Here is a 22,819-nt window from a genome sequence, read left to right on the forward strand (position 1 = left end):
GTTATTAGGGAAATTAATGCGAACGAATATATTTTTGTCTTTCGAACATTGATTATTTCAAGGAATACGAGATACTTACACTTCTTACATCTTCTAAGTCTGTTTCACTGCTGCCCTCGTTACTAGCTGCTGCTGTGTTCTGCTGAAACGTAAGTTTATTTGTTATTAGGGAAATTAATGCGAACTAATATATTTTTGATTTTCGAACATTACTCTGGTTATTTCAAGGAATACAAATTACTTACACTTCTTACATCTTCTAAGTCTGCTTCACTGCTGCCCTCGTTACTAGTGACTGTTGTGTTTTGCTGAAACAATAAAGTCAAGGTATTGTAAACATTGTGTAGTAACCGGTTCATATTGATTACTGAAATTGCTTATTTAATTGCATCTAACTTATTACATCTAATGATTTGGTACATTTAATATCTATATATTGATACCTTGTGTATAATCGAGATGGGTTGATAATAATAATAATAACAATAATAATAAGCGCAGAAGTCAAACGGTTAGTAGTTAAAAGTCAAAAATTGGTACACATTTAGGGTACGTCATGAGAACGCACACTAAGAAGGAAGTTTTGAAAATTTTCTTGTGGGGAAAGGGAGAAGGTTAAGAATTACCCTAAAGAACTAGGCTACTACTGTACTATTTTAGATGAGGTTATTTGCAAATTTGCGAAATATCGAACATATTTTTAGACCATGTAAAAATTTTTTAATTAGTGCCAGAAGAGGGAAGACTCAATTTTTGCACTCTGTGAAAATTGGTAAGATCGGCTATAATCTAATAATGTTAATCTTTGCTATCGTTATATCTTGCCCCAGCAACACAAGCGTCCTAAGAAAGGATCTCCCCGATGTCGCAACACTGATATTGATTTTCATTATCTATTAATCGTTTCAATTTTATCATTTCCTAACTTCAGCATCACTGTAATTTAATTGCATCTCTTATACCTTATTACAGATATTCGGTTATCTATACCATTAACGATCATAGTGTGAGACTAAGCCTCGTTTACTTACTTAACTACAGCCTAACCTATTTCTTTAACAACCGTTTTATCGTTTAAATAACTTTTTTCACACCTAGGAGTAAATCGTTTAACACGTTCTCAGACAATAAAAGGACGCTTTCACATAACCTTCTGACCTATTGTTACAAGTTTGTCAAATGAATATAGCAACAGACCGATTTTCGAGGCAGTCGTTCCTCTTCCGATGTTTTACCATCGTCACCTGACCCCCAGAAGCGATTAGTTCCAACTCATCACGTTCGCGCTGTGCCAAATTCTTGGATTTATTTCATCGACCTACAAACGTATTAAGTGCCTATCCTCTGGATTACTTCATCAGCAACCTGACTTGCTAAGTGCCTCATATTGCGATTATCGACGTCGCCGACTCGGACACTTGAACCAAGACCTCGTAACGATTCAACCGACCTCGAGGTAATTATCACCACACGAAAATTGTAAACTCTCTCTCGAACGCTTATTACACCCCTTCAATCGAACTTATCAACTTAGTGTAAAAGATGTATAGCAGTGTTTCTCAACAGGGCGATATCGCCCTATGTGGGCGTTTTTCCATGTTGAGGGGACGATTTGTAACAATTTATATTTTGGGGGGCGAAAAACAATTTTCTGCGCGATATAGTAAAATACTATATTAAGATTAATTCGATATTTTATTCGTTCTATCGTACAATAATTAAACAAATAACATTATACTAGTCACTAGTCTATTCAATGCAGTACGAATTTGGCGTTAGCCTTGGCCCTCGGCATAAGAATTTTGAAGTGAAGGGAGCGATACTACGTAACGGTTTTATTGAAGGATGCGACGATTCGTTAGAGGTTTAGAAACACTGATGTATAGCCTATCGTTACCCATTAAACTGTTGTTACGTTAACCTAGTCTCAGCGTGAGTCACTTCCGGGTCATTGTCTCTCACTCCATCTGCCCGATCGACTGCAAACGCGTCCGCTCACGTAAGGCCTACAAGCCAAACTGACCTGACAGGGTCGCAATAGCAAATAATTTTTCTAATAATTAACCACCAAAAAACTTTCAGATGAATTTTACGTCATAAATCAAAAGTACTTTTTACCATTATATAAGTCATAAGTCATTTGTTTGCTAAATTACTTACATAATATTCATTCTCGTATGCTACGTTTTCTGTAAAATACAAGTAATTCGTAAAAATCATTTTAATCACCACAACTAATTTTCATTAAATAATCTGAAAGCCTGGAAAAAACTTGTGACTTCAACACTCTCACTATCCAGCCAGAAAGAAAAACCAACCAATAAAGTCAAAGGCAACAGTGTTGATCCAATAATAATCATGCTAAAGAATAAAAAATACACAAATAAATTGACTGCATTCCTATTGTCTGGTTCTCTGCTGCTCTCGTTACTAGCTACTGCTGTGTCCTGCTGAAACGTAAGTTTATTTGTTATTAGGGAAATTAATGCGAACAAATATATTTTTNTTATATGAGTGTAAAAGAAAGTAATAATGCAATTATAAGAAAACAAATATTTTACTTAATGGGAAATCTATTATTAATTATATAATAATTTTCCTGAGGTTCTTAATTAGTGGCCTTTAATACTTTTTACTGTAGCTTTAAGTTTTCATTTTCAGGTTACATTTGCAAATTTTTCAAATGTAGAAAATATTATTTTTGAAATTTATATTAAAATCTAATATTCTAAACATTTATTGCGGACACTTTTACCTAATACAAGTCGTCGCGCTTGTATTAGGCTCGCTATCATTGGCCTATGATTATATTCTATAACCTAATGAAAACTATCCGCATGGATGCATTTGTTATAAAGGGTGACAATAATTAAAGTTTCCTATTTGGAGCACTCTGTAGCTGTAACCAATAAGTGGAATGACACAAAATTTTTATAGACTATGCAAAGATATGGAAAAAGATTTCGCAAAAATGGTTAGTTCAAAAATTCCGCTAGGGATGCTTTAATAAAAATACATAAAAACAGATAAAATAATGAAAACCACAAGGCGTTATTTTAATCTGTTTAAAATTAGTGAAAACAATGACATTGATCTGAATCCTTGTAATTTGAATTCTTGTAATTTCTGGTTTAAGGTTATTTAAAGAATACTGTTCATTATGAAAATGTTGGAACGTTGACATATTGTAATTTTTTTAAACTCTTTCCGTCCTGTGGGCACTAAGAGGGCCTCTTTTTGCAAGGCCTTTATGGGTTCGGCCAGGCCCACAATGGGGCTGCCAGGTGGTGAGGGACAGGGCCCGACATATCCGAACGGACCACCCCCCGAAAAATTAGGGATTCCTTGACCCGTCCAGACTCGATCCCAAGTAGCCCAGAGCGGTGTCTGCCACTTTAACAGCTCGGCCATCTGGCGTGACATATCGTATCATAAAGCATGTCAGAAGCATCACTGGAGAGCCTGTCGCCAGCTTGCTCTCCAGAGATCAGGCGATGAAAATGTGTTCATTGCCATTACATTTTAGCCTAAAAATAGAGCATGCAACTAGAAACATTTCTTACATCATTAAACAGCCTTGGAGAAAAAGCTAAGAAGGAAAAAAAAGTAGCAAAACCTCATTTATTCGTTTGGCAAGAGAACGAATAATTGCGTTTTTGTTGCTTCCTTTCGTGTAATTTCGTATAAAGCGCCACATAGCGGAAGTTTGTGAGCGAACTTTTTACCAAACTTTTCGTAATCTTTGTACAGTATATATACAAATTTTGGTGTCACTCCACTTATTGGTTACTGCTACACCGCACTCTGAATAGGAAAACTTTAATCGTAGCTATCCTGTACATTGTGGAAAAATCAAGATGGAAATTTTAATAGATGTAAAATATATTAATAAAGAATTTACATATAGACTTGGTCCAGAAAAATATGAAATGCACGGCAATAAATACACATTTACCAAAAGTTAAATCGTGTTTATCCAACACTTCAATCTCTAAGCAAATTGAATTGGCACCCAACAAAAGAGGATAATACAAATGTAATGAAAAATAAAATGAAATACTTTTGAAAATATTGCATGTCCTTGCTCCGCCTGTAATTTTGCACGAAACTAAACGAAAAAAGTAAGATCCAATCCCTGTCTTATGCTGTCAGAATATTTCCAGAATTTCATTTTTTGTTATTTTATTACATTAATATATGTATTCGTTTAGACATTCAGTTTAGATCAAATTGATCTTTTCTTATTTATAACATATTTCGTATTGATAAATACTTTATAAAGTTACGTCTTTTATAACAAAAAAAAAACAAAATTTAATATAAAAGCAGTGTTTGACAGCACATTGAGTTACATAATTAAGGGCCCAAAATCAAAGTGTAAAAAAAATAGATAAAAAATTGACATATTCTTTTATTTTTCTTTAACTTTTGGTCCAAATAGGCTTACATTCCTTTCGCTGGTTATGCTGGTCTCCTCATCAATACCCACTGCTGCATTACATTATATTATCGAATTCTATATTCTCTCAACTGAAATATTTTCATTTCTCGAACGCCACACAAATTATTAAGAAATACAAAGTAAATAATTACACTGCTTTCATTCTCACTGTCTGCTTTATTTTTCTCCGCATGACTAGATCCAATTCCGTTCTGCTGAAATAAAAATTCATTGTGTATTTAAAAATATTTCTCTAAATGATATACTTTTCTTCCTCAAGCATTACACAAATCATGTTAAGAAATACAAAATAAATAATTCCACTGCTAACATTCACATTGTCTGTTTCGCTGGTCTCTTTGTCATTTGTGACTGTTATATTGTTCTGAAATATAAATTCATAAGTTATTAAGAAAATTAATTTGAAATATTTTTTGCTTTTTTTATATTTACATATTTGGCAACAGGTATATTTTTAGTTTTCAAATATTACAATGACCAGTTGAAAGGTCGAATGCAGGCATCTAAATAGTTTGCAGGCATAGGAATGATAAATAATAATTTACAAATGGTTTGCCTAAAGTGCAGAAACGTTCGGCAGAACATTATTTGTAGTGAACTGCACAGGGTAAATTGCGTGAAGATCTGTCTGCATGTTACCCCATGGGCCTGCGGTACTTTGCATGCACTGTTGGTTTTTCATAGACCCACATTGTTTATGTTTTTATAATCATGATTAATCATCAATTCAATATATATAATAAAGGTAAGTGTACAATGTGTGTGCCGCTAAAACTCAAAAACGAGTGTAGGTACGCTCAAGGGAGTTATATGGTGTGGGAGCCCTCTATCCCATCCATGAAGAAGGTTCCTGTTTTTACCTGAAGGGCGTGCTGTATAAGATATAAGGGCAGGAAGTTTCGCCCTTTAGAAATTTCTAAAACAGTCCAGAACATTCGAGGGTATTCGAGAGCATTCCACAACATTCCAGAATGTTCCGGAACGTTCGGGAACATCCCAGAACATCCCAGATTATTGTGGAACATTCCAGAACACTCTCGAATGTTGTGAAATGTTCTAGAACATTGTGGACCATTCGAAGACTTTTTGTATGGATGGGACCACATTGGTGGGGTATATAAAGCAAGATCCATCGTGGGTTCGAACGTCAATTTCTTATCAGTGAAGAAGGGAAGAATCGAAAAAGAAGTGAATATTCCAAAGTAGTGCAGTGAGTGAATAATAACAAACAGTGAAGTGCGAGTAGTCAAAGTGATACAATGACTGAATATAAATCAAAAATAAAGTGCGAAACTGTCTAAAGTGTACTTAGTGTATTTGTTAATAAAAAGTTGATTTGATTTATATTTTATACAACGCCCAAACTTAAAAGAAGAGGAACTCTTGCCAGTTCTGAATTTTCTTTTGAATATTACCGGGAATTTTCTTTTGAATATTAAAGTTGATATCGTCGACAATATTATTTTTAGTTGTCAAAATTGCCCTTTGAAATAGCCACACCGAATAAGAAGCGCAGAGCCCAAACAGTTAGGAGTTGAAGGTTGAAATTTCGTACACAGTTAAGGTAAGTCACGAGAACGTACACTAAGATGGGATTTTCGAAATTCTCCTCATGGAGAGAGGTTGTTAACAATGAAAGTGTTAACAATGGAAGTGGTTAAGTAACAATTGAAGTGTTAAGAGAAAGCCACGTGCAAGATTTACAGGCGGGGATGCGGTTTTTTGCATTTTTGAGAGAAATCGAACATATTTTTAGACCCATCTAAAAATATCTAATTAGTCTGGAAACAGGGCAACCTAATTCTTGCATTCTGAAAAAACGGGTAAGATTGGCTATAATGTAATAATCTTAATCTTCGTTATTGTCACTTTTTTCCCGTGCAACGCCGGGCTCATCAGCTAGTAACTTAATAAATAAAAAATTTTGAATTTTAACAATGTCAACCAACGATTCATCACTTATTATTAAAAAGAAAATTGTAATTTTTCCTTGTAATTTCACATTATTTTGAACAATTAAACATATTTGCTTTGGAATGTCACCGAAATTTTAATGCATAAAAAGCTTTTAAATTTTCACAATTGAAATCAGGATATAACTTTGCAATATAGTCGATCCCCTATGACACTTTAGATAATTCCGTTTTATGTGAATTCCATGTTGTACGAGTCACTTAAATTTTACAAATACTTGTGCCGGGCTGTGAATGGCTCAAGTATTTGTAAAATCTAAGTGACTCGTACAACATGGAATTCATATAAAACGGAATTATCAACAGTGTTATAGGGGGGTCGATTGTAATTTATTTTATAGTCTTTCTAATTTTATATAGTAATAGATTTCCATTTCTTACTGATAAAATCCTTTTATTTGACGGTTCTTCGACTTGTTTTATTTCCTGCTCTGGCACTTTCGAGAAAATTTTTTCCTTCTGAAACGTGTTTAAAATATTTATTAAATCGATATTGTGTTGAAAAATTTAAAGGAATAAATTGAAAAAATGAAATTTTAAGTTTAATGAATTGACATTGCATTGCTTACTGATTGTATGTGTTCTTGTTCTGCAGTTAATTTCCGTAAATTTTCCTCTATTCCTTCTTGCCTTTGCAAAATTCCCTTTACTTCTTTCTGAAAATATAAAAATACGTTAATTCATTGAATGTCAAGTTTAAACATAGGATAAGATTACTATTTATTTAAATATTGTTATCGTGCTTACTGATATTTTATTTTGAAATTTTTTCCTCAGAGTTTCTATTTGTTTCCTTTCACGTTTCATCAGATTCGAAAGATAGCTGTTATATTCCTAAAATGCATTTAAAACATTTATTAATTCGTTGTTACCTGGAAGATCGACAAGAAATATTTAAAACGTTTTCGTTTTTATTTATTAAACGGGTATTGCAATGTTTACTCGTTTTTCCTCTTTCAATTTGGCATTTAAAATTTTAAACTCTTGTTTCACCTCACTCTTCACTACGCGAAAAACATTATTTTCTTGTTCCTATAAGTATTTAAAACGTTTATTGGAGAAAGACAAATATGTATTTAAAATGTGTATTATTTGTTTAGTGAAGACATATTTCTTTGCTTACTCTATTTGTTTTCTGCCGTTTGACATCCAAATTATCATACGATTCTTTCATCTCACTCTTCACTAACCGAAACATGTTATTTTCAAGTTCCTGAAATCATTAATTAAAAACTTGTTGGATTATTATTATATTGCAAAATGGAAAATAGTTATTTAATATGCTCCTGTTTTTGTTTATTGAACAGTTCTTCAATTGCTTACTAATTTAGCTTTATTCTTCTCATTGAGTATCAATTGTAAAATATGTTTTTCCTGTTCCTAAAAAATCATATAAATCACTTTCATTGAACTTTATAATTTTATTTTATAATCTAAAGTATTTTTATTTTTATTTGGAAATGTTAGTTTATTGCTTACTGATTTTGCCTCCTCAAACATTGCATCCAGTTTTTCTAAGTCTTCCTTCATGCTTTCTTGTTCCTAAAAAATATAAAAGCACTTTTATTCATTGAATATAGTATTATGAGTTTGCCCTGTCCTATTACATAATTTTATCAATCTTTTTAAGTACACATTCAAGAGTCAAAATGGTGCAAATTTTCTCACGTGTTAAATGTCCTACGCATTAAAAATCATTAAGAAAATATGTTTATCATAAAAGGTATATTTCAGTATTTATTTATGAAAATATTATTTTATTACTTACTGCTTTTGCATCTAGCAGTTTTACTTCCAATTCCTTTAAAACAGTCTTCTGTTCCAGCAATTGCGAAATCGCATTTTCTTGTGTCTTTTCAGGGTATAAAAATAATTAAAATATAGGTACATAAAATATTTTTTTGATTGAATAGAATACAGAGATATTTTGAGTTAAGATAAAATTATAAAGAAGGTTGCCCTAACAAGGCCCAACTCCTGTTAAGGATCAGATAACGTATTAACATGATAGGCAGCATGTGATATTACAGATCTTCACTCGTCACAGATGGTTGCTATCTAGTATAAAATATTTGCCTAAAAAATTTTTCTAGTACAGTTAGGAGGAATCACAAAATATCAAGACTGTGTGTAAAGATAACGAGACACGTTATAATTGTTACAGATAAGATATATTACTGTCATTTACAGCACTATGAATGTTATTAATAAAACCCATCTCAACAATAATGGACCTTATTGGAAATGATATAAAATTTGAAAAACTTTCATAAAAATTTATTCTTTCAGATTTAACTATGACTCCTACAGGAAAGATCAGATTGAACTGGATTCCTGAAGTTAATATGGCCATGGCCTTGGGTGCTATGAAAAAGAGGAGTCGGTGAAACGTAGGTAGCAAGTTTATCATTTTTGATGTAACTTTAGGGTATAAAAACAAGTAGAACGGATATGAGAATATGGAAAAGACCACTGTCGGAAAGCACGCGAACCGAAATTGCAACAATAAATTCAATAAATTGCAACAGTAAAAAATAAACAATATATTTTTCACACATTGGAATTTCTCAGATTCCAAAAGGTTTCTGAAAATCAGTACTATACAAACTTTCTCTAATAAAATGAAGAATGGATTCACGAAGAGCAGTAGTTATCAGCCCGAGGATATGGGATATGGGTGTATATATTTGCCCAAAGTAAGACGAAAATTTAATGTCATTAAATTTTGATAGTCGATCTTATTTGGCTCGTAAAAAGGCCAATAGGAAGCTTTTAAAAGTCATATTTCAGTTATTTGTTGAATAATACGCCACTGCAATATAGATGTTTTATTTACACACCGTTCGATAAATATCTGTTTTAATCATTGTTATTACGCTACCTTAATTTTCCTTACACATTTAAATGTGTTAAGTGGGCCTTATTCGAGCAACGTACTGTACCTTATAAAATATTATTAGTTTTATTTATGTAAATATTGGCTCACTAATTTTGACTGTTGAAATTTTGAATGCAAATTTTTTATTTCTTCATTTATCTTATTCTGAACTTGAGTTATCGTACTTTTTTGTTCCTGAAATAAAAATAAAGTTCTTACGTTCGATAAGTTTTATATTAAGTTTAGATCATGTTATTTAAACTAATTTTATTATTATTCAAAAAATCACTTTACTGCTTACTGATTCTGACTGTTGTAATTTTGAATCCAAGTTTTTAAATTCTTCAATTATTTCATTCTGCAATTGCAAAAGTTTACTTTCGTACTCCTATAAAAAAATATATAATATATTTTTAATTATTATATTTGAGCATTTTCTTGTGGAAATGTTAGTTTATTGCTTACTGATTTTATGTTCTCGGATTTTTCATCCATGTTTTTAAATTCTTGATTCATTTCATCTTTCAATTGAAAGATTATTCTTTCTTGTTCCTAAGAAGTATTTAATCTCGTTAAATCAAATTATATTGTAACATTAAAGAATATGAAATGAAAAAATACTCATTTAATTTAGTAAAATGGCATTGCCTTGCTTACTACTTTTGTCTGTTGAAGTTTTTCGTTTAATATTTCTAACACTTCATTCTCGTCTTTCTGCCATTGTAAAACGTTTGTATTTTCTTTCTAAAAAAGGAGTAAAAAACTTTAATAAATTAAACGTTTTCAATTAATTAATTAAAGCGACTATCTTCAGTTTACAAAAACAAACCCAACAATATGAAATGTTACAAAATACAACTGAATTTTTCGGTTCAGATTATACATCTAACGATTTTAAACATTGAACTAAAATATAATTTACATACATTTAAAATAAAAGAAAAGGAATTATAACTGGAATTAGAATTAAATGTGAAATAGGAATATAAATAATATATATAAATTGTAATATGGAACAACACTCAAAATGCAAATAAATTATATAATAAAAAAGTAAATAAAGAAATAGTAAGTATAAACGTTTTGAAATTAAATTTTATTAAAAGGTAGAATAGCTAAATGTAAAGATGGACGAATAACACTTTTCTCCAAATTCGAATATTAATCAAACCTCGGAAACTCGAATAACCCGAATAGGTCTATTTAGCGAATTTAATTATCTTATTTGACTTATTTAATTGATAAGTTTATTTAATATTTTTATCTAACATATTTTATTTATTTTAATCTATTAAATAGATTGACAAAGTAAAATAAAAAGAAAAATAATTTACTAAATCTAAACTTCAAACTTTTTATTTTAATTTTGAGTTTCAAAGCAGCTTCTTTACAATATTCTTATCTCAACTATAACAGATTGATCAATAAATGCTATTCTCTTGCAGAGTTTTATTTAAGAAAATAAAAATTCGAACACGTTCTGACGCTTCTCTTCTTGACACAGATTAAACAATTGGTGTTGTATGCTGAAGAGACGTTGTCTGTACATATGGCGCGATATTGAAGGTATCCATAGTATTCGAATGCCTTTTTTATTGCCAATGTATTCGAGATTTTGAATCTCGAATACCCGCTAGTATTCACGTACTCGCTGATGGTATTCGTTTATCTCTAACGCTAAATTTTTATCTACTTTAAGTTATTCAAATATATCAGTGCTTACTGATTTTGCCTCCTCAAACATTGCATCCAGTTTTTCTAAGTCTTCCTTCATGCTTTCTTGTTCCTAAAAAATATAAAAGCACTTTTATTCATTGAATATAGTATTATGAGTTTGCCCTGTCCTATTACATAATTTTATCAATCTTTTTAAGTACACATTCAAGAGTCAAAATGGTGCAAATTTTCTCACGTGTTAAATGTCCTACGCATTAAAAATCATTAAGAAAATATGTTTATCATAAAAGGTATTCTGCACAACTTATTAAATTCTGTTTATAAAATTAAGAAATATAAAAATAAAGTTTAAATTAAAATTAGTGAATTAGTTTATAAAACAATAAACTAAATTATAAAGTAGCGAATAGAATATGCTAGTTTAATAGGCACTTGGACCACACGAACAAAACTTTGAATGTTGAAACGAAAACAAGTCCGTAAAAATTCGAATAAAAAAAAAAAAACAAGAAAAAATGATATGTGTATTAAATCAGAATTTGTAATGTCACTGTTACAGTTCAAAGTCGAACTTTAGAATCTTTACTGTAAAAGTCATTGTACAGTACAGGTGATGTAATAGTCCAATTGAGAATTAAGATGAGGTGAAAATGGGATTATAGCTGGACAAGTATTTGCTAATAGACTAAGCAGATGAAAACTATAATGTCCGCAAACTTGTAAAAAAAAATACCCGGTGTCAACGCCACAGAAAACAACATTAAATTCAGTATATGATAATGTTTATAACAGTTAAAGAAATAAATTTAGAATTGTTAAGACCGATATTATAAAGAAGTCTGACTGCATAAGAAATAAATCAGAGTGAATTCTCGGATTTGAATAAAATGTTTAGTGTTGACTGGAGATATCTAAAATAAGAGCAAGTGTGTAAAATTAGTTGTCGTAAACCATTCGTGGAGTCTAAAGCCTTATAATTTGTATTTACTGAAAAGTCTTGTATTCAGGTGCAGAACTTTTCAATAAATGTCATCTTGTGCAACATAAAAGTAATAGAACATTGTTCAGAAAGTCTCGATTTGAAAATAAAGCATGCTGTTTCAGTAATTATTTGGGATGTCATATAGCTCCAAGGTTTTGATCGTTGATTCTATGTCAAAACGACTACAACGAGAAATAGCATAATAACGTGAAACGGAAGTAGATTATGTTGATCTCACCAATCTATTTTGGAATGAAAGAACGGATACTAGAGCAAGATCTGGCATCACGTTAAACAATACACAACATTCTAACGTTTTAAAATTATTTGTAAATGGACATCGGTGCATTTTATATCACATCTTCGTATTTAGATCAAAAATACGTTTACTAAACTTACAAAGGAAACCTTACAACCCAGACACAAAATAAACAATATTTCAAGTGTTATTAGATATATTCCTTCCAGAAAAACGAAAAGAGGTTTATTTTTGTGTTCGGTTTCTCCGAGGGTCAAAAAACTGACTTTAAAAAATAATGGCATATATTTATTCATACCCTAAGTAGTGCATACCATTTCAATTGGCATTGGTGTAATGACGTGGCTCGCAATTTCCTTCTGTTAGTGTAGTAACCGTTGTTCAAAACATAATTTAGAATAAATTTAATTTTCATAATAATTTTTCAAGTTTTATTGTATTTAGGTGGTTTGTTTTTACCTATTCGCATAATTTTGTTACAGATGTTGCGATAAAAAGGCCTCATAAATTTCATAAATTTTCTGTTTAATTTGGTGATGATTAGCTTATCCACGCTTTTCTATATTATAATTTTCCATTGAATTATCTGTTCGTGCCAAGCGTCAATATTTCATAGTTTTAAATTTCAATTATTTATTACAGATGCCAATTGATATCAACAACCGTATTAACCGTTATTTTTAAGGCTTTCCCGGAATTCAAACTACATTACTTCGAACCCTCAATTGAGGGTTCAAAGTAATTTTGGAAGAAGAGATGAATTTTATAATGATAATATTGAATATTACACTTCATATAATACGCAATTTATCTGAACGTATAAAATTTATATAATAAAATTCGGAGACGTGTCGAAGTAGTCAAGCGTGCGAGTGAACTTTTGGAGAGGTGTTGAGAGTCGGTAGATTGGAATAAGTAAACGACTTTTAGAAGGAAAATGAATACTGTGGAGATTTGGAAATTTGACAATAAGTTGTCATTGGTTTTAATTGTAATATTACTAATTATTGCGGGAATTGAATCTAATCCAGGACCGCTGCCCCGATCTCCTCAAAGACTAGACCATTTGGATATGCAAAAAAGGGGGCGAGGCAGACAACGCAAGGAAAGTTCCAGGGAAGAAGAGAAAGACAATCAACTAGTAGAAATTCTAGGTAAGGATTATTATCCAATAGAAGGAAATAGCCAACATAGAGCTGATTCAGTTAAGAACTCGAAAATTCATGATTACTTCGAGCCAGTGGATATGTTGGAATCTCAAGGAATGGAAGAATCTCAATATACCTTGAAATCCATCTATGAGTTAATCCAGGATAAGTTTAATCAACTAAATATTGAAATCCAATTGATTAAATCAGAGGAAAATGCATTGAAAGAAGAAAATAAAAATTATAAAAAAGGAATGAAGGAAATCAACCATAAACTTAAATTGGAGGAAAAATCGGAGAATAATGACTGCCTAAAAGGTACGTTTGAATTTGAATTAGATAAACTAGTAAATGAGAAAACTAATATAAATATACAGTAATAATTATAAATTTTCGGTTCAAATCACTGGATTATTTACAAGAGATCAATTTATTTGTTAATAATGAGTTAAAATTAAAAAATATTGAAATAGAAGGTTTAATTAAATTAAGTAAAAGAGAAAAGAAACCTATGGTAAAAATAATTCTTAAATCTGTTATTACAAGAAATAAAATTTTTAGAGAATTTTGGCATGTGAAATCAAACTTAGATGGTGAAGAAATGGCGAAAATAATATTTACGGCTGATATATGTAAACGTTCGAGGCTAAGGAGGAAATACTTGCAGAGTAAAATAAAACAGGAAAAATCCAATAAGAACAAAATTATAATAAGAGATTATTATTATATAAAGGACAATTTGACATATACGTATGACATCAATACAAAGAAGATTATCAAAATAGACCATTTTTTAGGAGGAATGTGATTATAAATTTGGATGAAGAGGATATAAAAAGTTGTTATAGCCATAACATGGAGATAACCCAAAATAATTTAAAGGATGGTCAGATCTTCAAGAGAAATTTGAATAATCCGATTAATAAGGATGAGGATGATAAATTGCCTGCAGGACTCACTGTCAATGACAGAGAGAATCTTCTTATAAGTTTTTGGAACATTCAAGGGTTGCAGGGTAAATTGTACAGTGAATCAGTTAAAAATTATATAAAAACTCATTCAATGATTGGATTTACAGAGACCTGGATGATTTGAATGAGTAAAGTGGACAAGGAAGATCTAGAGCCGGAGAATATAATATTGTTTAATGGTGCACAGAGAATAAGAAGAATGGGTCGTCCATCAGGTGGTCTGGTGTTGATGGTTAAGAAAAACGTTGGAGAACTTTTTAATTATTATATAACAGTTAATTTTATTTGTGCGGTGATGGTTCTGAATCAAAGAACCAAAATGTATTGGGGTGAATCATATTTGGGAATTATTTTAATCTATTTGGCCCCTTAATCAGATAAAAAATGGACATTAAAAGAAGTAAAAAGTTACATAGATCAGTGGTCATGTATTGTAAATCTATGGATAATGGGAGGTAATTTTAATGTACGGATTTGTGAGAAAATGGACTCAAAATATAAACAAAAAATACAATTATTTCTAATGATAGATCATCCAAAGGTAAAATTGTAAATATTGATGGTAGGAATCTTTTAGAATTTGTGCAGAAATGTGAGTTTTTTATATTAAATGGCAGAGTCAAAGGGGGCATCCCCGCTGAGTACTCCTTTATATCTCCATTGGGGAAGTCAATTATATATTTCAGAACATTATTTGTTCTGAATTCCTTCTAGATCAGTGTCAGAGGATGTCTGTATTAGACTTAGATGTGTCAGACCATTTTCCGATCCGACTAGTATTGAGAGGAAATGTTGATGAGTGGAATTGAAGATATAATTTAAAGCAAGAATGTAATAAGGAAGTAAACAAGATGTATAATAAAGATAAATTTATTAATGAAATATCTAATAGTGTAGATGTCTTGGTGCCTCATGGAAGAGTGAAGAATCCGATTGAAAATTATAACCATTTAATAAAATTTTTAGACAGTTATCGTTTTAAGAGATGTTCAGGAATAAATCTGACCAAGTTTAAACACAAATGGTTTGATAAAAAATGTTATATTTATAAATCAAAAAAGCAAAAAAATTTACAAAGATTTAGAAAGGTTAATACTGAAGAATCGTCGAAGATGTATTTAGATAGCAAGAGAGTATATCACAATCTACTGAAGGCTAAGAAGAGAAAATATTTTTCAGAAATTAGTGAGAAATTAATTAGAACTAAAGACACAAAAATTTTCTAGACGGTGGTTAATGATTTTCGAATCAATAAGTCAGGATACAGAGAAAAAATTCAAGTGCCTTATAACGATTGGCTACATTATTTTAGAAGTTTTTCAGAAGAATACAGGGGTAAAGGAGGCTTAAAGATTAAGCAAGGAATTGTACCAAATAATTGGAATGAGGTAATATTTGTCATCTTATATAAACATGGTGAAAGGTTAAGACCATCTAATTATCGCCCCATTGCGTTATTATCTGGTTTACGCAAAGTGTTTACAGCAGTGGCGTGCCGTCATTAGAAGCGTTGGAAGCGCCGCTTCCCTCGTATTCTCTAAAATATAAATAAATATTAATTTTAATTATATGAAAATAATCGCACAATATTTTATTATAACCGCATCCAATCTTCCGGTTTCTCCAATGTAATAATTTGGGCTTCCACATGTACATGACATCCTATATACGACACCAGCGATCTTAAATTGGTCTCTGGGCGAATTTTCACTGTTTATTATGCTGATAATGTTTGACATCTTGTTCTTTTGATTCGCAACTATGCATATAGAAAATTCTTTAAATATCGGTTTATATTTTTCAAAAACATTGGAGTTGAGAGTAAAGGATCATGAGGCGGCCATTAGACTGAGAAGAACGGAATCAGCATGGTTTTACATTGTAGAAAATTTAATCATAATATAAATATAAAAAATACTAAAATATTGTATAGAATAGAAAATAATTTAGAAAGAAAAATTGTAGAACATTTTTGTATCGCCGAACATGTAAATTTGCTTAATTTGAATGCTGGAATGATTGTTGATGCATGCTGGGAACGGCTGTTGGGTATAAAACGTAACCAACGAATAACATCTTGATGTATCCACTGAGGAGGCCTAGATGGCAAAATGCATTTGGATAAAATTAATAAAATGATGATTCTTCCTTGCCATTTGTTTGTCTTGTTTTGGCTCATAGAATCCTCGAAATCGGAAATAGAAAGAGTATAATTTTTTACTTGTTTTTTAACTAAAAATTCTTTATTTTTATAATATACCTGGTAGTGCAATCAGATTAGAACTGAGTAGATATAAATTGTGTACATCATTAATGAAGAGATATATGAAAATTTTATTTAAATTAAGAGATACTGGGAATTTATCAATGATATTGCTATATCAATTATATCAGAAGTCATTGGTGAAAAAGAATGATAGAAATTGGGTGACCCAATTATCAAAAATACTGAATTAGTTTGGTTATTCTATAAATATATTCCTGGATCGACCAGAGTTAAGTGATCAGCATTATCACCAATTAATACAAAATGTGTTAGAAATTACTTTGTCTCAGAATATTGAAGATTTACATAATAGAAAGAAACCAGATTGGTATAAAATAATTCTGGATTATCCATTTAATAACACTTATACGTTTACAAATCTGGCGTTTAACGTTAAAAGATTTTTTGTGCAACTTAGACTAAATAAAGAATTGATACTAATTAATAATAAAATTATCGATTTTACTGGGACTAAGTGTCCAAGATGTCCAGAAATAAATTCAAAATTTCACCTGTTTTGTGATTTTAAAGATGCCAAGAAACTAGCACAGAAGCTAGAGTTACAATGTTTACTTAAATGCAATAATGAAAAGGCAATGTATGAAGTATTTAATAGAGCATCAATAGATATAATTTATAGATTATACTATATAACTATGCACAGAAGTTATGTTGTTATAGAATTGAAATAATTAAATAAATAATTAAGTGTAGGTGAATTATATAATGTATTTTTTGATACAGGTTGTACTAATTAAGAACATTTATCTAGGTATAAGAAGATGGAGTTTTAGGTTAAACTGGTTGAAGTTGAAGGAGAAATTATTGGTGTTAAGATGAATTGATTGTTAAAAAAACATTCCTTGTAACTGGCTAATGGCCTTATTACTAATAAAATTGATTAATTGAATTGAATATAATAAAATTCATAAAACTCATATTATATTAATTCTGTAAGACTAACTGGAAAAAACTGCCATAAAAATATTTTATTCTTTAAAATCAATTATTACAGTTTTTACAGTTAATTGCTACAGTTTTTATTCTTCACATTTAACAGTAGTAGAGATGATAACTATTATCCTAGACCTAGAGCATGGGTTCCCAACCTATGGGTCGCGACGGGTTTTCTGTGGGGTCGCCAACTTATACAGTAAACTAAAAAAAGTATTCACTGTAATGCAATTTTTATTTTTAATGGTGTCTTGAAGTTTGAATAATTTCATATATTTTTAAAAAATTAAAATAAGAGTAATCTAGGTACGCTATTCTGTCAAAGTTGGTTGAAACATGTGTTGAGAGTTTGAAAGGAATAAATTAAATGTTGAGAATGACATGAGATTGTCGTTAACAAAAACTCATTCGCGAATTTTGAGGCTGGTTAATAACGTGAAATTTCAACCATAGCATTAAATTAATTATTAAACATAATTTAAAATAAAATTATACTAAAAAAACTAATTTAGTTGTTTTTTTTAATTGCCTTATTAAAAATGCCTTTTTCAATTGTATCGTGGTCGCGGGTCACTTGACTTTTATAAAAAGGGGTCGCCACCCGAAAAAGGTTGGGAATCGTTGTCCTAGAGCATCTATTGAAAAGATTAAAAACACCGGTACAATAGGTCATTCAACTATTTCATGCTTTTGAGCAAAAGTGTGGTATTATCTTAATGCTAGTTACTATTTAAATGTTAATTTATTAAATTATTGTGTGTAATATTTAATTTAAACATCATTCAAGGCTTTGGCTACAAAGCATTGAATGCCATTTTGATTAAAGTTTTAAAATGGTAACTTACAAACATCAAATCTTTCGACTGTTGATTGATCTGGCTTTGACTGACTTGTTCACATTTCATTCGATACTCCTATAATGTATTTACCATTGTTAAAATTAAAGTCTTGAAATTCAAATTTAGCATAAAATATTTATTAAATTATAAAAAGAAAACCAATATATAATTTAAAAATAAAGGATAACTATTTGAATCTATTAAGTTCTTTTTATCTAATTAACTTACATATGATTCTTAATATAATCTTTTATGTTGTTTAATTAATACGTTACATACGAGAAAAGGAACTAGGAATTTCATATAGGCTATATATATATCATAAATCCTTAACACTGCTTTATAATAAGTAATCAACTAATAAATATAGGATAAGTTCTTCGGATTCCGTTTTTTCAGAATTAAGTATAGACGGCGAATTATATAAGGAAAAGATATAAAATAAAATATTTTTATAGATATTAGCATACTAAACAAAAATTGAAAGAAGATATTTGGCATTTCCATTTGACAGAATGTATACTACCGTATAATCTTCTCTATATATCGCCTATATATTATATAATATATAGGCTTGAAATCGTCATGATACATTTTTCCGTCAAGAAAAAAGCAGAATAAAACGGCGGCACAAGAATCGATAAATTGTGAATTGTCACGAAATTTTTGAACAAGCCGGAGAAGCAAAAGAGAGTAGCTCAGGGGAACGATGCAAGCGGAGGTTAGACCGAGAGGAGAGTGGGAGGTAGGGCCTTTTATCCCTCAGGAAATTGAGCGAAGGGAGCGAAATTGGCTTCTGGAGGAAAGTCGAACCGTAACAATATTTTGTTACGAATAATCTACATTGGAAGCAAGTGGGTAGAGCAAGCGGGAAATCGAACCGCCATACTTGGCCGGTTATTCCTCTAGTATTAAATTTTAAAAAGTCATTTAATTTCAATAATAAGGCATAGGAAACTCGAAATTATTTTGACACGCTAATAGTATTATTACCTTTAATTTTCTTTTCATTTCTTCCAGATTGTCCTCTAAGTTCTTTTGTTTCTTTTCCCATTTCTGCAATTAGGATTAAATTTTACATCTTTAGATCAATCTCGAAAAATATAGGTTTTAATTTGATGTAACGTAAAATATGAATAAATATCGCAATAAAAGTTATAATTTAATATAATATTTCAGAACCTTTTCTCGGAGATGTAATAATGACATCTAAATTTCTTAAAATTAAAATTAAAATAAAATTTCTTAAAATAAATCTAAATTTCTTAAAATTTGAATCTTAAAACATATATAAGACATTCATTTAGGCGCCAGTTGCACCGAAACATAGAAAATTTCCAAAATTTGTACGTTTTATCGCTGTTTGAATCGTTCACAAAACTTTTTCTGACAAACTATTTCTCTATTTTGGAGTAAAAAGCGATGGCGTAAAAGGCGTACCTTTCACGCCATCGTTTTTTACAAAATAAATTTTTGCATACAAAAAATACAATAAATCTTTGCATATTTTGTAACAAAGCTTGACTAATAATTTAATGTTCATTAATTTGTTTATAATCTGTCAGTGCGTAAATTATCTTTGATTGTGTACTTGAATACATTATTAGGAAAATTTAAATGTAAAATATTTAAAGTTTACATCTGGAAATGTAATAGGAAACAGTGAATTGCTTGGCTTATATTTGGCTTCTATTAACTTTATGTTAACGTCAAAAGCTGGAGTAGGGGAAACCTAAGCTCTCTTGGACAACATGTGGTTTATCGTCATCGTTTTGGGCATTTCCCGAAAATTACGTAGGCCTACTTCGACATTTCGTGTTATCTTGTATTTGACAGCACACGCATTTCGGCAGTAGAAATTAATATATCATCTGCTGAAATGCGTGTGATGTCAAATACGTGTCGGGCAAACTCAGAAATAACCGAATAAATATATAATTTGTTAGAAATGCAAAAATAGTGATTGGAGTAGAATGGCAAAAATAAATGATAATGAATTTCATAAAATTGGAATGAAGAAAAGAATAGTAAGCATTTTATATTCGAGGAATTAGATGTCAGAGGATAAAGAGAAATTCCTCAAAATTGAATACAAGTATCGTTGAGAATAAAGTGCATTCGTTTTGTCTACATAATTTATAATTTACATCATGCTTATATCATTATGGTAGTTTTTCATAACTATAAGAATCAAGTCAAATGACATAATAGTGTACACTATTCCAGAATAAACATTCTTAAATTAATAGCCAGAATTCGTTTTTTTCAAGGCTAAGAATTCCTAAAATGTAATTTGAAAAGATATATAATTTATGGAGCTCTCAATGAGAAAAATTAATATAATTTGAGAATGTCATTCTTCAAACTCATGCTGCAGTAATAATTTTTCCCTGTTGTTTTTGTACATTTTTATACAGAGAATACAATTCTAATTACCTTTTTTCCATGATGTCTTGATTTTTTAATCTGTTTATAATACGTAACTTTATACTGTACATATTATTTTTTACATTGATTTTTAAAAGAGGACTTAGTTCTACAAGCTTTTATCCATTTTTTAATAATTAGATTCAGCCAATTAACATAAAATATGAAGTAAATACACATTTTTTGAGTTTTCCTGATAACATTTCGGAAAGAAGAAATTAAAATTTTTTCGAACATTGTCTGCAACGACCGTTTGTAAGTTATACGTAACTAGCAGAAAACTTAAGTTTGTCGCCACTTACATATAAACGATATCGACAAACTTTTATTATAATGTAATGGAATGAAATTTTTATTCTGAAATTAAACTGTGATGCTCGAATATTCTCTCGAATATTTCTGTAAAACATCCCATAAACAAAGCATTTATAATAGCTTCAGAATTCAAGAATTTTAAAATAATGTAAATAAATTACACAGTCGACCCCCCTATAACACTGTTGATTATTCCGTTTTATATGAATTCCATGTTGTACGAGTCACTTAGATTTTCCAAATACATGTGCCGGGCTGTGAACGGCTCACGTATTTGAAAAATCTAAGTGACTCGTACAACATGGAATTCATATAAAACGGAATTATCAACAGTGTTATAGGGGGGNTTTCAATTATTGATTCCTTTAAACAGCAACTGTACAGACCTCGTACACTTGAATACTGTATGTATTTGTACCTTGTTCATAATTAACCATCATTTCATTTTCTTTGTATTTATTTTTTATGCCTAGAGCAACGTAGCCTAATAGGCTCGGTGCCAAAAATAAAAAAAATAAAAAATAACTAACTAATTAACAAAATTTAATTTTAAAGTTATCGTTTTTATTGCTTAGAATATTATTTACACAGCGTTTATTAAATCGTTTGTCCATTAGTACCAATCTGAATTACTTAACATGTGAATCTGTTTTAATAAATGTAATTCATATAATTTTGTATAACTAATTAATCTAGGGAAAAATCTTTAAATCCCCCGACTCCATTCTTGAATTTTTCATAATTTTAAACGATTTTTCGAACTTTAATCTATCCCTCCTGAGATATTTAATGGAATATGCATATTTATTACTGGAATAGAAAATCGTTTTCCAATTTTTTAATTACATAAATTATTTTAAATATTCGTGTTTTCAATACTTTTATGTAAATTTAAGGAAACTTGATAAATAAATAATTTAAAATTTCATTATACGGATAGCGATTACGCTACAAAAATCATTTTTGTTCCTTTTTTTTTGTTACTCATATGCAGATGTACGATCTTTTGAAACTCCGAAATCTCATCAGCTACGAATCATATACACGCAGCATATAAATTTAGGTATAACTGGATGAATGATTTTCACAGAAATGGATCAGGTGAAGTAGATATGTGAAATGGGCATTTCAATTTCTAGATCTAACTCTGTTGGAATTTTTCCTCTGGGGATATGTAAAGGAGCACGCCTATTAATCTCCAATGGAAAATCCAGCGAAGTAGAGAAGTAAATTGTAGTGATAAGTGATGAAATATCCGCCTACTGTCGTTCCAAAATTGGCATTTTGAGATTTCAGCGTTACATGTAAGTAAATAGAAATTGTTCGAATGTCGTGAACAATAAACGATATCATTTTGCCTTAATACTGTCTCAGACCATTTCTATAATCAACCACGCATTTCGAACTTTATTTTCTTTCAGAATAAATAGTATTTTAAAAAATGTATAACATAAAATTTATATATAACAAATTTTAATTCTTTATAAGTAGATGTAAAATAATTGAAGCTATTGATTTATTTTGCATATAAAAAATATAATATATTAAATTATTTCTAATAACACTTCATAACTCAAAATCTTTGACGGTGTAACGTAAATATATCATTATTATCGAATATACTAAATGAAATAATTATGTAATTATCAATTAATTAACATATTTCCA

The 22,819-nt window shown here is 30.1% G+C and overlaps 2 protein-coding genes across 5 annotated transcripts; both read right to left on the reverse strand.

Moving 5' to 3' along the window:
• Positions 1–23: 23 nt before the first annotated feature.
• On the reverse strand, positions 24–7,835 carry LOC111623697 (protein PXR1-like). 4 transcript variants are annotated; one of them, XM_023366361.1, is made up of 9 exons: positions 7,759–7,835; positions 7,559–7,648; positions 7,378–7,467; positions 7,183–7,269; positions 7,005–7,091; positions 6,817–6,894; positions 4,594–4,653; positions 246–308; positions 24–142 (listed from the first exon to the last, which is right to left on the reverse strand). In XM_023366361.1, exons 2-9 carry the CDS (start codon positions 7,631–7,633, stop codon positions 53–55), a joined length of 630 nt encoding a protein of 209 aa, XP_023222129.1. In that variant the 5' UTR covers positions 7,634–7,648; positions 7,759–7,835; the 3' UTR covers positions 24–52. The 4 variants fall into 4 exon arrangements, with proteins under 4 accessions (XP_023222129.1, XP_023222127.1, XP_023222128.1 ...); XM_023366359.1 differs by having other exon boundaries at positions 4,594–4,656; XM_023366360.1 differs by having other exon boundaries at positions 38–139; positions 4,594–4,656.
• On the reverse strand, positions 7,747–21,588 carry LOC111623713 (interaptin-like). The gene is made up of 12 exons (XM_023366399.1): positions 21,538–21,588; positions 19,403–19,465; positions 18,416–18,484; positions 11,037–11,099; positions 9,971–10,057; positions 9,779–9,865; positions 9,615–9,701; positions 9,422–9,508; positions 8,200–8,287; positions 8,069–8,115; positions 7,915–7,977; positions 7,747–7,815 (listed from the first exon to the last, which is right to left on the reverse strand). The coding sequence occupies exons 1-12, from the start codon at positions 21,586–21,588 to the stop codon at positions 7,747–7,749; spliced, it is 861 nt and encodes a 286-aa protein (XP_023222167.1).
• Between the last annotated feature and the right edge of the window lie 1,231 nt (positions 21,589–22,819).

The sequence above is a fragment of the Centruroides sculpturatus genome, unplaced genomic scaffold (assembly GCF_000671375.1).
Source record: "Centruroides sculpturatus isolate CEXI.00-Female unplaced genomic scaffold, Cexi_2.0 scaffold80, whole genome shotgun sequence".
Taxonomy (NCBI): Eukaryota; Metazoa; Arthropoda; class Arachnida; order Scorpiones; family Buthidae; genus Centruroides; species Centruroides sculpturatus.